Below are 13,975 nucleotides of genomic sequence, written 5' to 3' on the forward strand. Positions count from 1 at the left end.
GTGTGTGGTCACTGCTGTGTGAACCTGCTGCTAGTGTGTGCCAATTGTTGGAGGTAACTGCACGGGAGGATTTTTGGCTGTTGCAGTCTTTTGGTGAGGGCTTGGACCCCAGCATCTGGTCTGTGCAGACAGTTGCTTCCTGTTTGGTTGTGGGGCTAGTGTGTGGAGGAGGGTGAACTAACTGGAGGGAAGATGGTACTTTGAATAGGGAGAATCGACTGCACTCCAGAGTGTGTCTGTTCTTCATGTTGAGCTGTGGACTAGAGCTGAAGAGACTAAGGATTTGTAGTGTGATGCTCCCTGTACTGTCACAGGATGATCATGAAGGCCCGGAGCTGGGATGCAGGGACAGTCAGCATCGTCATGCAAATCAGACAATGTTTGCTGGTGAGAAGTTCTGAACCTCAGTGGGGTAGACGGTGGTTGTGGAGTTCTAGACATCTGGGTCCTTGTGTGGCCTGCTTCCCAGGCTTCTCTACAAACCCCAAGGAAAAAGGGATGTATTTGGTGCTCTGAAGACAGGCTTGTCTTGCTGTAAGAGGAGCAAGTGGTAGCACTTGGGACATTTTGCTGTCTTAACAGCACATTTCAAAAGCTAAATTGGTTGGTTCTAATTGAGTTCTGGGTTTACTTTTCCCTCCTACACAAGACAATTCAGCTATCTCTAATTATCTCTCTCCCTCCCCACAAATGTCCTCAAATGAAATGAAATGTCCTTTATGCTTTGAGGAATGTCATTTCTGGTTAGGTTTCTTTTTTCAGGGCCCATTACAACCCATCCAGGGCGCTGCACCCAAGTGTACTTGTCTTCTCAGGATCCCCACAGAGAGGGTAGCCCCTCAGTGTATAGTAACTACTGCACCAGACATGGATCTGTCTTTGTGGGCTAGCTACCCAAGGAGCTTGTTAACACAGATGCAGAGTCCAGCCAGTCCTGTACACAGTGGTGGGAGGCTGGACTCTGAAGAATATGAGGTAGACTCTGATGATCTCAGTGAGGCCCTCCATCACCAGGGACCAGTCATTGTCTGTGTCAGGTGGGGACCACGAAGACTTGAGTAGGGCAGGGACTTGATTGGGCCAGGCCATGCTGAGAAGAATGATGCCTATGTCTTTTTTTGAAAGAGCAAGGGCTTCTTCTGTTGTTGCTTGTGTGATTCTATAGTGCTCATGCCAGATTGCCACAAGCCTGGTGTTCAGAGCCTTTGAGGATGTGGGATCATGTGTTTCCCACTTAGTTCTTGGAGGCCAGTTTCATGGAAGTGTTCTGGTAGTGGGGACATGCTGGGATAGATGTGGGGCTGTTGGGTGGCTGAGGAGCCACTCCTGCTGTCTTACCCATGCCTCCTGGCAGCTGCCCCAGATAGGGTGCGGGAGTGAGAGGTGGGGTCTAGATGGTTCACATGGATTGCATACTTTGGGGTGTGGCTGAGTACATGCAGGCCCATTTGTAGAGGAATCATGCTCCTTTGTGTCATTTTTTTTAGAACATTGCAGATCTACAGATACACTCATGCTCATCTCCAAAGCTGATTTTGCAAATAGCCTGTCCTCAGGAATGTCGTAGAAGTTGGTTATTTCAGGTGTCTGAGTAGAGAGTGGTTGTCCCTTCACTGCCAGGGTGGCTTTGTTTGGAATTGGGTTCTGATCCTATATCTGTGCCCTACTAGCCTCGGCAGTGTCCTTGTCAGCATGTGTGTGTGGGTTGGTGGTTTGGGGGAGTAGCACTCCTTCCTGTATACAGGACTGGGATGGTAGTACCCCCTTGCTGTCCAGAGCCTCAGATCTTGGCCTCCTCTTTCAGCTTAAGTATTCCACCCTGCCCCACCCTTCACCTGTGATTTATTCCTGATGATGATGACAAAGGGGAGTGCCACTGCTGGGTCAGGCTCTGAGTATTTTGGTGGCAGACAGATAAGAAACAACATACACTGCTCATCCTGCAGCTTCAAGGCTGTTCCCAAAGGGACACTAGACTCCAGATTTACTATTTGTCTAGAAAGCCAAGCTGTGCCCATAGTGGATAGGAGGAGGAGATGGGGAGATGTGAAGTGAGGGTGAATGTAGACTGCCTCTATGGGCTTCAGGGCATCTCACTGCCCAGACAGAGCCATCTCATTTCTGTACAGATTGAGCCTGGGAGCTTGTTTCAGAAAACAGGCAAATGAATATGGAGCCTTTACTGTGTCTTTTTGTTGACCCCACAGTTGGATCCTGCATAAACCTAGTGATCTTTCAGGTTTCTTCCCACCATGGCTTCCTATGATCAAGTCTTCATTTCCTTGGTTGGCTATGGTGTTTAAAAAAGAGATAAACAATGGAATCCCTTCCTTATGGTTCAGATTCTGGGCTCTGCCCTTGCCTTCTTTTTTTATGTATGTATTTTTGAAGGTCAGGTCTCACTGTGTAGTGTAAGTTGGCCCGGAGTTCACAGCAGTGCTCCTCAAGTCTCCTAAAAGCTGGGATTACAGGTATGAGCTACTGTGTCCAGCCTCTCTTATATTCCCCTTTCCTTTCTGCACTCCAGTGTTCTTGGCAAGGAGAGGAACAATCAATACACAGCTAAAAGAGGATGAGATAAATGGTTGAGAAAGTGACGAGCAGAGTTTCTGGTCCTTTGAAACTGTTAGTCTATCTTCTGTTTTTTGGAGGCTGACTTAACCTAGTTTCTGTATAGCCTATACTTAGCACAAGTAGTAGGCCTGCGTTTGGACAAACAAATAGACATAAGGGGACAGTGGCGACTTCAAGAAGTTGGATGGGAGCCTTGGCCTTTCTATGCATGGGGAGCAGGTTTGAAGCTGACTGTGCCTCATCAGTCACTGTCCCTGCAGGTCCTGCTTCTCAGAAGATGCACTATTATAGATACTCGAACGCCGAGGTCAGCTGCTGGTACAAGTACCTGCTCTTCAGCTACAATATCGTCTTTTGGGTAAGTCCAGAGATATGCCCACGGTCCCATGTGTGATCAGAACCTTCATCGCCAAGTCATGATTCTCTATATACTCCTGATGATCAGACTCCAGAGAGGTCCTGGAAAGGCAGGTTCCATGGTCCTTGTCCTCATGGAACCAGCCAGAAGTATTGTCATGGGTGGGCTCAGGTGATTGAAAGCCAGATTAAGGGGTCTAGCCCAGCCTGGGTGGTTCAGGAAGCTTTTGGTCACTGCCTCGGTGTAATGTGTTCTTCTATCCCAGCAATGCATTCGTAAGACATGAATAGCCAGGTACCTTGTAGGCCAGGCTCTCTTCTATATCCTGGGAGTTGATAGTCAATACACAGCTGAGAAGACTGTAATGAGGGCCATAAACTCCTATACTTCTGGAAATCGTGGTTTATAAGAACAGCATTAGTTTGCTGAGCATCAGAGGGTAGGGTAGTTCTTTGCTGTTGTGTGGTGTGTTGAACAGAATGTGCTGAGCCTAGGATGCAGAAAGTGAGCTGGGGTTGAGTATCAGTAAACAGGCTGCTCAGTGGGGTTTGAGAAGGAAAGATCCAGAGTAATAGTTGCAAAGACTGTCTGTCTGGCTCTCCTGAAGCAGAAGCAAGGTCAGCATGTACAAAGGACGGCAGGCAGTCGTGAGACTGGAGCTGAGTGAGGAAGGCAACAGAGACAAGGACAGGGATACCGAGAAGCCTGGTCATACAGGTTGCAGTGGATGTTGAGATTATTTTTCACCTCTCCTTTTGCAGTGCTGGGAATTGAGTCCAGAGCCTTTGCCACGAAAGCTGTAGGTTTTATTGGGATACATTTTTTATTTTCACGTAGTCTAAGTTGCTATCTTGGTTAGTTTAAGGTTTGACACTTAAAGCGAGAGTCATTTGGGAAGAGGAACTCTTAATTGAGAAATGCCTCCATAAGGTTTGCTTATAGGCAAATCTATAGTGGTTGGTGTGGGAAGGCCCAGCCCATTGTGGGTAGTACCACCCCTGGCTGGTGGTCTTGTGTGCTGTAAGAAATCAGTTTGCATAAGTCATGGGGAACAAGCCAGTAAGCAACATCCCTCCATGGCCTCTGTATATCAGCTCCTGCCCCCAGGGTCCTAGCCCACTTGAATTGCTACTCTGACTTCCCAGGATGATGGACTGTTATCTGTGAAGTAAAATAATTTTTTTCTCTCAGTGTTACTTTTGGTGTTTGTCAGAGCAATAGAAACTCTCATTAAGACAGTTGCCCAGGATGATTTTGAACTTAGGACCCCTGTCTCAGTTTGCTGAGCAGCTGCCATTATGAGTATGTGCTACCACACTGCCTTTCTATTTATTTCTTTAAACTTTTATGTATGTGTTATGTTGTGTGATCTGACTGCAGAGTGAGGGAGAAAGAAGGCCAGTTGAGCATATTCTGAGATGGGACTTTGGTGGGTGTGTGGGATGATACAGAAAATCACTTCCAGGGAGCCTAGTGCTTTGAGATTTGAGACCACCCCCCCCTTTTTTTTTCTTTGATTACTTTTTGGTTGTGCTAGACCTGTTTCTAGTTCAGAGTCTTGTTCAACTCAAGGAAGTGCAAATAAAAACCACAGTATAATAGTACCTCATACCACAAAGGTGTGATTGTACCCCACTTCTGGATGGAAATATATATATATGCAGAAGGTTAAAAGCAGAATGTCAGGCGTTTGTATACCAGTGTGCATAACCTTATTTATCACAGCCAAAAGGTGGAAGCAACCTGTGGCAGTTGGTGGTCAGGTCAGGAAATGTAGCATCTGAGAGCCTAAATCACTTTAGGACACATGTTACGGTGTAGATGAACCTTTAGGACATTATGTTAAGTAGTAAGTAGAATAAGCCAGATATGAAAAGAACAATTTGATTCCACATATAGGTTATATACTATATGGCTTCATGCAGAATGGCTGGAATAGTCGCAGAAAGACATAGACACAGAGTGGATTTTGGTTGCTAGGCAGTGAGGAGGTGAAAATGGGCAGGCTCACAGTCCATCTGTGCTGCTCTTAGGGATCATTGTAAGGGTCCTTTCTAAGATTATCTGGCACATGGTTGTAGAGCACTAGCAACAGTCTGTGGGTCACAACCTCTTTGAGGATCAGATGACCTTTTACAGGGGCCGCCTAAGACCACCAGGTATTTACATTATGATTCATAACAGTAGCAAAGTTTCAGTTATGATTAGCAACAAAAAAAAAACAATTATGGTTGGGGTCACCACAACATGAGAAACTGTATGAAAGGGTTGCAGCATTAGAAAGGTTGGGAACCTCTGATCTAGAAGCTGAGAAGTTCAAGTTTGGGGAAGTCATAACTTGGTGGAAAGCCATCATGTGGGTGGGAGAATAAAAGAGGGAAGAGAGGCCAAATTCAGCTTCTCCACCTCCCCTACCCGCCTCTTTCCTTAATGCTGGGGATGACCATAGAGCCATGTGTGCTAGGTAAGCTCTTTGTTACTGTGCTTTGCCTACGTCCTTCAAAACTATGGCAGGTCCACTTTAGCAGTAATGGATTAATCCATTCATGCTCAGTACCTACTCTCTGAAAAGCCCACTTCTCAATACTGTCACAATGGTGACAAAGTTTCTAGCACATGGATCTTGAGAGATACAGTCCAACCGTAGCAGGGGATTGTTGTTTTAAGGGGTCTGGTTTCTGTTTTGTATTATTAAAAAATTTTTTTTTCTGGTGGCTGATTCTGTTTTTTGATAGACCTAATGCCACCGAGCAGTATACTTTAACATGGTTAAAATAAGTTATATTGTGTTTTTCACTAATGTTTAAAAAGAAATGTCTTATTTTAGCAGGCAGAGGAAGAGAAACTGGGAAGCAAGTCTGGGGGGGGGCGTGGAAGGCCTTGTCTTTGTTCATACACAGCCTGGTTGTGTAAAGATTGTTCACTTCTCTTGGATTTGCTTCCTGGATGTTCTTGAGGGGTATTAGCTGCAACTCGGGATCGCTTTCCCCCATAAGCATTGACCTTGATCTTTACAAGTTTAGATAAAGCCCTTGCCTGGATCTGTTTCAGAGAAGGATTTAAAATGAAGACTCCATCCTTGCTAAATACAGACAGCAGGCCTGTGCTACACCACAAGGAGAACCTTCTGTTTGTGTTTAGTTTCAAAAAGTTTACAAAAAATAATACCCTCCCATTGATATCTGTAGTGACTTTGAGCCATAGCTTTCCGGCTTGTAAATTTTGGGTTAGCATCTGAGCCAACTATGCAGCCTTACTTCTGACTGAGACAGTGGAACAGGAGGGAATGACTATCTGAGCTCTGTTTATGACTTAAAGCCCTGTCCTTCAGGGTATCTGATATTTCCTATGTGTAAGGTTAGGATAATTTATAGTCTGGGTCAGGAAATGTAAGAATAAGGGAGAGGTTATTGAGGGCTTTGCAGAACAACCAATGGGTCCTCGTCTACTTCTGGCACTCCAGGACCAGTAGCTGCCTTACTCCATAGAGACAGTAAGAAGCCTGATAGAAAGCACAGCCCAACCAATCCCTGAGTTGATGGAGAATTGGTCTTTCTTCTCCTCTGAGCCCTAGGCATGAATAAGACCGAGGCCTGATTGCAGTTGTTTTCCCTGTGTGTTCTTGTTTTTTCTCTCCCCTCTACTAAGATAAAGTCTCCTGAAGCTGTGGATGACTTTGTGTTTCTGCTGTTCCTCCTGGAAGGGACTACTGTCTTGCTTGCTTTATATAGGACTGGGATTTGAACCCAGGCTTGCATGCATGTTAGGCAATCATTTTACCAACTGAGCTACATCCTTAGCTCCTTTGCTTCCATGTAGTTTTCTTTTCACTGCTGAGCTTTGGTAACTTGTCTTTTAAGAACTATTGAGTGAACTTTTGCAGTTGCATGAGTTTCAGAAGACTTAAACAGGGTGTCCCAGGATACCTTGAATTCATTCCTCTTCCCATGGTGCAGTTGTCTGCCTATAGATGTGTGTAGTTTCATGTTCTCATGAACAGTATTCTCAAAATCTGGATGACTACATTATCACATCAGCGTCACTGGTGTGGGACATTCAGGTTGTTGCCACACAGTCTTGCTGGTTGTATTTTTGTAGAAACTCCATGTGAGACATTTAGGTTGTTTCAGCTTTTCTCTCTTCCAGATTAGATTGTAGAGACTAGGTTTATGTAGTACATATTCTTGCCTGTAGGAAAGGGAGGGAAGTTATTGCTGGAATGGAGTCCCAGGAGTGAGATTAAGTGGTTCAGAAGGTATGTACATTGATTTGACCTGGCTGACACACTTAACAGTCAAAATCACTTTTCCAGAAAAGCTGCCCCAGTGCACAGGAAGTGAGCTGCTTTATCTCTTGGCATAGGTAGTGGTGTGTATATTGCTCAGTCTCAATCTTGCCAAGGCTGAGGGCAGAGGGCAGAGGGGGAGGACTGCCCTAGTCAGGGACTGTCCTAGAACTAAGGTGTGGTCAGAGTATTGACCATGTGTGAGGCTGACACTTCTAGGGAGTTTATGGAGGAAGGTTTTCCTAGGAGCATGGAGGCCTGGCATGTGGTTGTTACATAGCCACAGGTGTGTGTACATTCAGTTGTGTGCGTGCTTATCCCTGTTGTGCTATAGTACTTGGCACCTGTCACTGACCAGCACGTGGTTGTCACATTTCCACAGGATGTGTGCAGGTCTGAGCTTATGCTCTGTCTGTCTGTCTGTCTCTCTTTGTGTGCGTGTGTGTGTGTGTGTGTGTGTGCGTGTGTGTGTGTGTGTGCGTGTGTGTGTGTGTGTGTGTGTGTGTGCGTGCGTGTGTGTGTGTGTGCGTGCGTGTGTGTGTGTGTGTGTGTGTGTGTGTGTGTGTGTGTGTGCGTGCGCGCGCACGTATGCCTTGTGCAGTGACTCACTGTCATGGTAACTGTCAGAGAGGTCTGCCTGCTGTGTGGGAGTGCCTCACTTCCATCATGTTTCTACTGTGGTTTTTTTTTTTTTAATTATTTATTTCTTCTTCAGAAATCCCTTTTAAAAATTCTGTTGAGGGTCTGGGGAGAGGGCTCAGTAAATAAATCACACTGTTGCCAAAATGAGGACTGGAATTCAGTTTCTTAGAATCCACACAAAAACTTGGTGGCTGCTCAGCAGGCAGGCCCCTGAGTCAGGCTGGTAGGGAAACGGGAGACCCTGGCTCAGTAAGTAAGGTGAAGAAGGAAGAAGATACCCAGGTCAACTCTTGCTCTCTACACACATGCTTCTTCGTGACCCAGTGTTAGGGTTGGCTTATTCCTGCCCTCATTGAGCTTCCTTCCTTCCTATCCCTGCTTTAGCGTTTGACGCTCAGGATTCCTGTTCCAGGTCATCTCATGTGCTCTAGTGCCACCACACAGCCCTCCCTTTTCATCAGTTTCATGAGCCCCTCCTGTCTTCCTGGCCTCGGTCCACAATGTTTTTCAGTAGTGGCTGAACAGTTTCTACTCCCTCCAACATGGTGTAAGGGCCCTATTTCCCCATATCCTTACCATCCAGCACTTAGCTTTCTTCATACTAGCCATGCTGACCACGGTGATATAGAGGGTCAGAGTAGTTTGTGCTTCCCTGATGTCTGTGGATATTGAACACTCAAAAAATGCTCCAGCACTAAGGAGTCAGAGGCTGCTGGATTTCAAGAGCTTGAGTCTAGAGTGAAATACATGAAGAATTCTAGGTCAGCCAGAACTACCCAGTGTGAGACCCTATGTTCTGTTCATCCAGTTCACTGGCCTGTTTATTGACAGACACTGGGTACTTTCCTTTTATGTTTTTGTTTTGGTTTGTATTTAACGTTTTTGCAATTCTATATATTATAAACCCCCTAGTCTAATGTAGCTGGCAAAGTTTGTTTTCCATTTTGTAGGCTGTCTTGAGTTGTGTGTGTGTGTGTGTGAGAGAGAGAGAGAGAGAGAGAGAGAGAGAGAGAGAGAGAGAGAGAGAGAGAGAGAGAGTGTTTTTAGTTCCATGTAGTTCTGTTTGTCATTTCTTGAGCCTATTTTTTGTGCTATTACAGTTCTACCTGGAACATTTTTGCCTATACCTGTGTCCCCCAGTGCTCTCCACGTGTTTTCCTTTCTCAGCATGAACTGTGTTTTGTGCAGGGAGAGACAGATTTCACTGTCTATCTATGGCTGTCCTGGAACTCAGTGGACCAGGCTGACATCACAGTCATGGAGACCCACCTGCCTCTGCCTCCTGAGTGTCCTTTGCTCCTTTCCTATGAGGTGTCTGTCAGTTGGTGTATGTGGTGTCAGTCTTCAAGTCTTTGCTAATTCTGCCTATGGTGTTGTCCCTTTGTCCCATGTTTATTGATTTCTGCCACCTTACTACAGGTCCCTTTTTTTTTCTTTCAGTACTTCTTACCTGGACGTCAGGTAGTTATGAGCATATTCTAATAGTATGTGGTTATAACATATTTTATTAAGGGCATGTGTCATGAATTATACATGGTTGTAAATTGTTAAAACTGCTAAAACAACTGGGCAGTGATGACTCAGGCCTTTAATCTTAACACTCAGGAGGCAGAGGTAGGCAGATCTCTTGAGTCTGTCAGCAAAGTCTACAGAGAGTTCCAGGACAGTCAGGGCTACACAGAGAGAAACCCTGTCTTCAAAAACAAATAAACAAGTGAACAACAAACAAAAAAAGCTGCTAAAATAATACAAAAACAGCAGTGTTACAGATACCCAGAATTTGTATGGCTAAACCAAAGGAAATCCTGTCCTTCATCTCTGGGTCCAGATGGTTTTAGTGTGATAGTTTTGTGCTGGCCTTTAGGTCAGACCTGGTTGTTTTGTGCTTAATTTTCATTGGAAGGAAGCCACATCCATCATTTGGCTGTCATTTCTGACTTCTCCCATCATTCATTGCTAGTGGAACAGTTGCAGCGTTCAGACTGAGAATGTTTACTGTCTAGCCTGGTTTAGTAGCCTGGATTTCTTGCTGGGGTACTGACTATAGCCTCCCTTGAAATAAATAAGGAAAACCACAGTAGAAGCATGGTGGAAGTGAGGGGAGTCCCACACAGCAGGCAGAGCTTGGGTGACTTCCTCCACTGCCATTCCTGGACCTCAGGTTACTGGGTCAGTCTCCAGTTACCATTGTTACAGTGGACACGTCCTTGCCCTTCTTCTGGGCCCTTTGCTGGGTCCCCTGCAGTGCGACTGAGGGCACATCTGCTTCTTGCTCATAGCAGCCACCCATCCGGAGGGAGGAAAAGCTGCTGTGTGATAACTTTGTGACCCTGGGCATGGTGCCTCCTGCCTTGGGCTCCATTTCCTCTGTAATGAGGAAGCTGAGGAAGCTGGCCCTCACCTCTCCTCTGATTCTCAGACCTTTCAAACTTCCTTTGAGAGGTGGTTCTTTTCAGAGTTTTAAAATGAGATGTTTATTAGTACCGATGGTTTGTGTTTGTGCATGTGTGTGTTCCGTGCTGTACATGTAGAGATCTGAGGGTCCCCCGTTTCCTAGTGGGCAGGGCTGCAAACCCCAGTAAGTGAACTATGATTCAGCACTCAGGCCTCTGGGTGGAATTTCAAGGTCAACTTGCATTTAGGGCAGCATTCTCAGTCTGTGGGTCTTTTGAACAACCCTTTGACTGGGGTCCCTAAGATCATCCGAAAACACAGGTATTTACATTATGATTTGTAACAGTAGCAACATTAGAGTGAAGAAGCAGCAATGTAAATAATTTTATGGTTGGTGGTCACTACAATATTAGGAGCTATATCAAAAGGCTGCAGCAGGGATTTATAATCCCTGGTTTAGGGTCGGTGCCTCTTGAAGGCCAATCTGACCCCAAGTTTAGTTGAATCATTGGCATTTGAAGGCTTCTAAAGTACCGCTGATACTCTGTGAACCTACGTACCTTTGGATCTCCTGTTCTGGAGTGTGCCAGGACCATGGTTTTGCATCTGGCCTGGCGGGACACAGAAGGCAGAGCATAGCCAGTAGAGGTCCTGGATTGTAGGTGGAGCTGCAGACGTGAAGGATGGCTGCTCAATGACTTGAGATGTATGAGGATCAAACTTGATAGTATAATTTCTTCTGGCTCTTGCTCTTTCTAGCTTTCTGTTTCCATCCTTCCTGGTTTCTTTTCCTGAACCTCACAAGTTTTCTCCAGAGGCAGAAGCTGAGCCTTTGGACTGGGGACTTTTTCTTAGGCCACTACTAGTCTGTTTGTGAGCTGCTGGGTAAGGCTGTAATAGTTACTTTCTCCATGCTCAGATAACACACTCAAACCATCGGCTAAAATAAAACTCACTATTTAAGTTGCTTCTGTCAGATGTTTCATCCCAGCAGTGAGAGAAGATTGTGTCCTTATTCTTAGTGTAAGAGAAAACATTGTTGCATGGCTGTGACTGATAGAGCAAGGAATCTCCTAGAGGTCTTGGTATGTCTGACATGAATGGCAGCCTGCCTGCATTTGCACAGCTTTGTATATATGCTTTGGCAGAGCAAACATCTTTCTCTTTGGTTACCCAGGGAAGAACTAGTATAGCACCTGAAGGCCAGATGTGGTGAACACCTTTCATCCCAACATTCAGGAGGCTGAGACAGGAGGATCTCTGTCAGTTCACGGCCAGCCTGGTCTATATAGTAAGGTTCAGGACAACCAGTGCTACATAGAATATGTCACAAATGAACAAACAAAACACTTCAACATGGGTTCAGTGATATTTGTATTAAGTGTGTAATAAATGTGTGTGGCATTAAGGCTGATTTAATGTGGTGACACAGTGGGGAGGAAAGGGAAGTTCTAGTGTCACTACTCAAATGTCTTGAGACAGCCTTCTTTCAGTGGGTGGCCTGTTGTGAGTAGTTAGGCAGGTTTGCGTTTGAATGGGATGTTGGTTGGAGTAGTGTTACATGCTCTCAGCCTTATTGCCCCAATTCTGTGTATGTGATTTGGTCTTGGTAGGCTCTTGCCTGGCCCTCAGGAGTGGGTGAGACTTAGAAGTGTGGTGGACGGAGAGTGGGAAGAGCCCTAGGCTTCCGTTGTGGGATTCTCATTATGGGCCCGCTCTGTACCATCTTCTGTCCTTAGAGAACATGGCTGCAATGTAGGCACGGTCTATTTGGTTCAGGATCAGGGCTGCAAGGAGAACCATGCCAACGGTAGTTTTGAGTGATGGGCAGGTCAGCAGCTTCACATAGGATGGCAAAGGTGGACATCTCGGGGAGATCTAGATATGAAGGAAGAAAAGGCCAGGGACTGATACAGGTGAAGAACCTTCTAGGTCAGGGAATGGTGGGCACTGTGGTGGACTCTTACGTGTGAGGGGTAGTTACTGGAGAGTTGGGAGGAGTGGAGAGATCCGATCATAGTCATGTTTAGTAACTAGCAGCTCTGTATCTGAATTCACCCAATGAAGACAGAAGTCACCATCAAAACTGTACTGAACAGAAGACCTTTCCCCCATCATTCCCTAAACAATACAAAGAACAGCTTTTTTATTTGGTATTATGAGTGGTCCAGAGCTGATGGAGGGTGTACATTACTCATGAAACTTTGAAAATCCAAGATATTTGGTATGCAGTGGGGCCTTTAAGGCCAGTCCTTTGGATATCACTTGACAGAAGGTTTTTAAAGGATGTTTTCAGTTTGGTGGAGGTCTGGGAAGAGGTGTATTATGGACAGAGGGAGCTGAGAATCTGAAAGAAAACTGGTCATGTGCACTTTCATGTTTCAAAGGTAAAACAAGCAGAGTCCCAGTTAGTGAATGTCAAGTCTCTTTCTCTCTCATGGGTTTTCTCCTAAACGGTTAGTGGACTGATGGTGATGATGTTTCATGGGGGAAAAGAAGCTGGGGAGGAGTAGGCTGGGTCCCTGGAGACTACAAGGAGATGGTAGGTGTGAGACGAGAGCCGCAAGGATGCTGACCATGGGGATAGATAGTATTGAAAGGTGTGTGTTCCTGGGTCCCCCAACTGCTCAAAGGGTTTTTGCATTGTTAGGTTTACCATCATTTAGTGGAGTCCACAAGGGAAGGACAAGCAGCAGGCAAGGGAGGAAGACAGCCTCGACCAAGCTGTGTGTGCTTGGTGTCTCTAAACCTGATTGAAGGAAGGGGGATAGCCAAGGGTGACCTCACTTCTGAGGAAGTCAGATGAGACAAGGCCTCAGACTGGGGACCGTAGGGTAGCCTGTTGGTGTTTCTTACCATCCATTGTGAAACTGATGGGAAGGAGAGGAAGTAGTCACGTATGACTTCTAGGAGAACAAAGACATTCCTACTGAGAAACTAGTGTGGTGTGGGCTAGCTCAGGGAATTTGTCCACAAAACTCAGGATGCTCAAACAGACAACAGCAAAACAGAAGCTGCTTCATTTGTAGAGCATGGGGTTTATATGGGGAACAACTCTGCTTTAGAACTGTGTGGTCCTTTGGATGGGTCCCATTCTCTTGTCTGTAGTGGATGCCTATAAGAGGGAGGTTGGGGTGATATAGTGCCTCTCTCCTCCTTAATGCAGCCCACCTTAACTTACCAGCTCAGACCCCAGTGTTTCTTGAGCACTTGTGTGTCTCACTTTATGTGTAGGTGGGATGAGGCGGCCACTGTGGCTAATGAGTGACCCGAGTGGCTACTTGTGTGTTTGGATTCTGAGTCCTGGGCTGTGAGGATGAGATGTGAGAACAGGTGGTCTTGTGCTCTCCCCATAGCTTTGCCTTGCATCTGGTTTGATGCAGATAGATGCTCAGCAGGACCAGAGGCTGCTGATAAACTCTGGCAGTTGTCAGGGGTGCAGTGTCTTGACACGGAAGAGCACACTGAAGTGGGTTGAGGGTGAGAGTTGGGTAGGAAGGAAGGAAACAGTCTTTCTGTCACCATAAGGCAGTGTCCTGTGGCAGACTCTCAATGAATGACCTAGGGATCTTTACCTTGGCTCTCTGGGCATTTGGGCATCTGAAGTAGAAAGCAGCTGTCAGCCGCTCAGAGAGGTAGGTGCTGGTTATCTGCAATCTCCATGTCCCTTGGTGTAGAGAGCTGACATAATCAGGATTCAAATGCCACCTTGGACAGAAGAC

General features: G+C 46.0%; 1 protein-coding gene across 4 annotated transcripts in view; it reads left to right on the top strand.

Moving 5' to 3' along the window:
- TSPAN14 (tetraspanin 14) overlaps nt 1-13,975 on the top strand; it is a 53,118-nt gene that overhangs the window by 27,535 nt on the left and 11,608 nt on the right. For all 4 annotated transcript variants that reach the window (XM_080926032.1, XM_080926035.1, XM_080926034.1 and 1 more), the window contains exon 2: nt 2,835-2,932. In XM_080926032.1, the coding sequence (XP_080782158.1) occupies nt 2,852-2,932 (81 nt within the window). In that variant the 5' untranslated portion in view covers nt 2,835-2,851. The remainder of the gene's footprint in view (nt 1-2,834; nt 2,933-13,975) is intronic.

The sequence above is a fragment of the Micromys minutus genome, assembly GCF_963924665.1.
Source record: "Micromys minutus genome assembly, chromosome: 12".
NCBI classification, from domain to species: domain Eukaryota; kingdom Metazoa; phylum Chordata; class Mammalia; order Rodentia; family Muridae; genus Micromys; species Micromys minutus.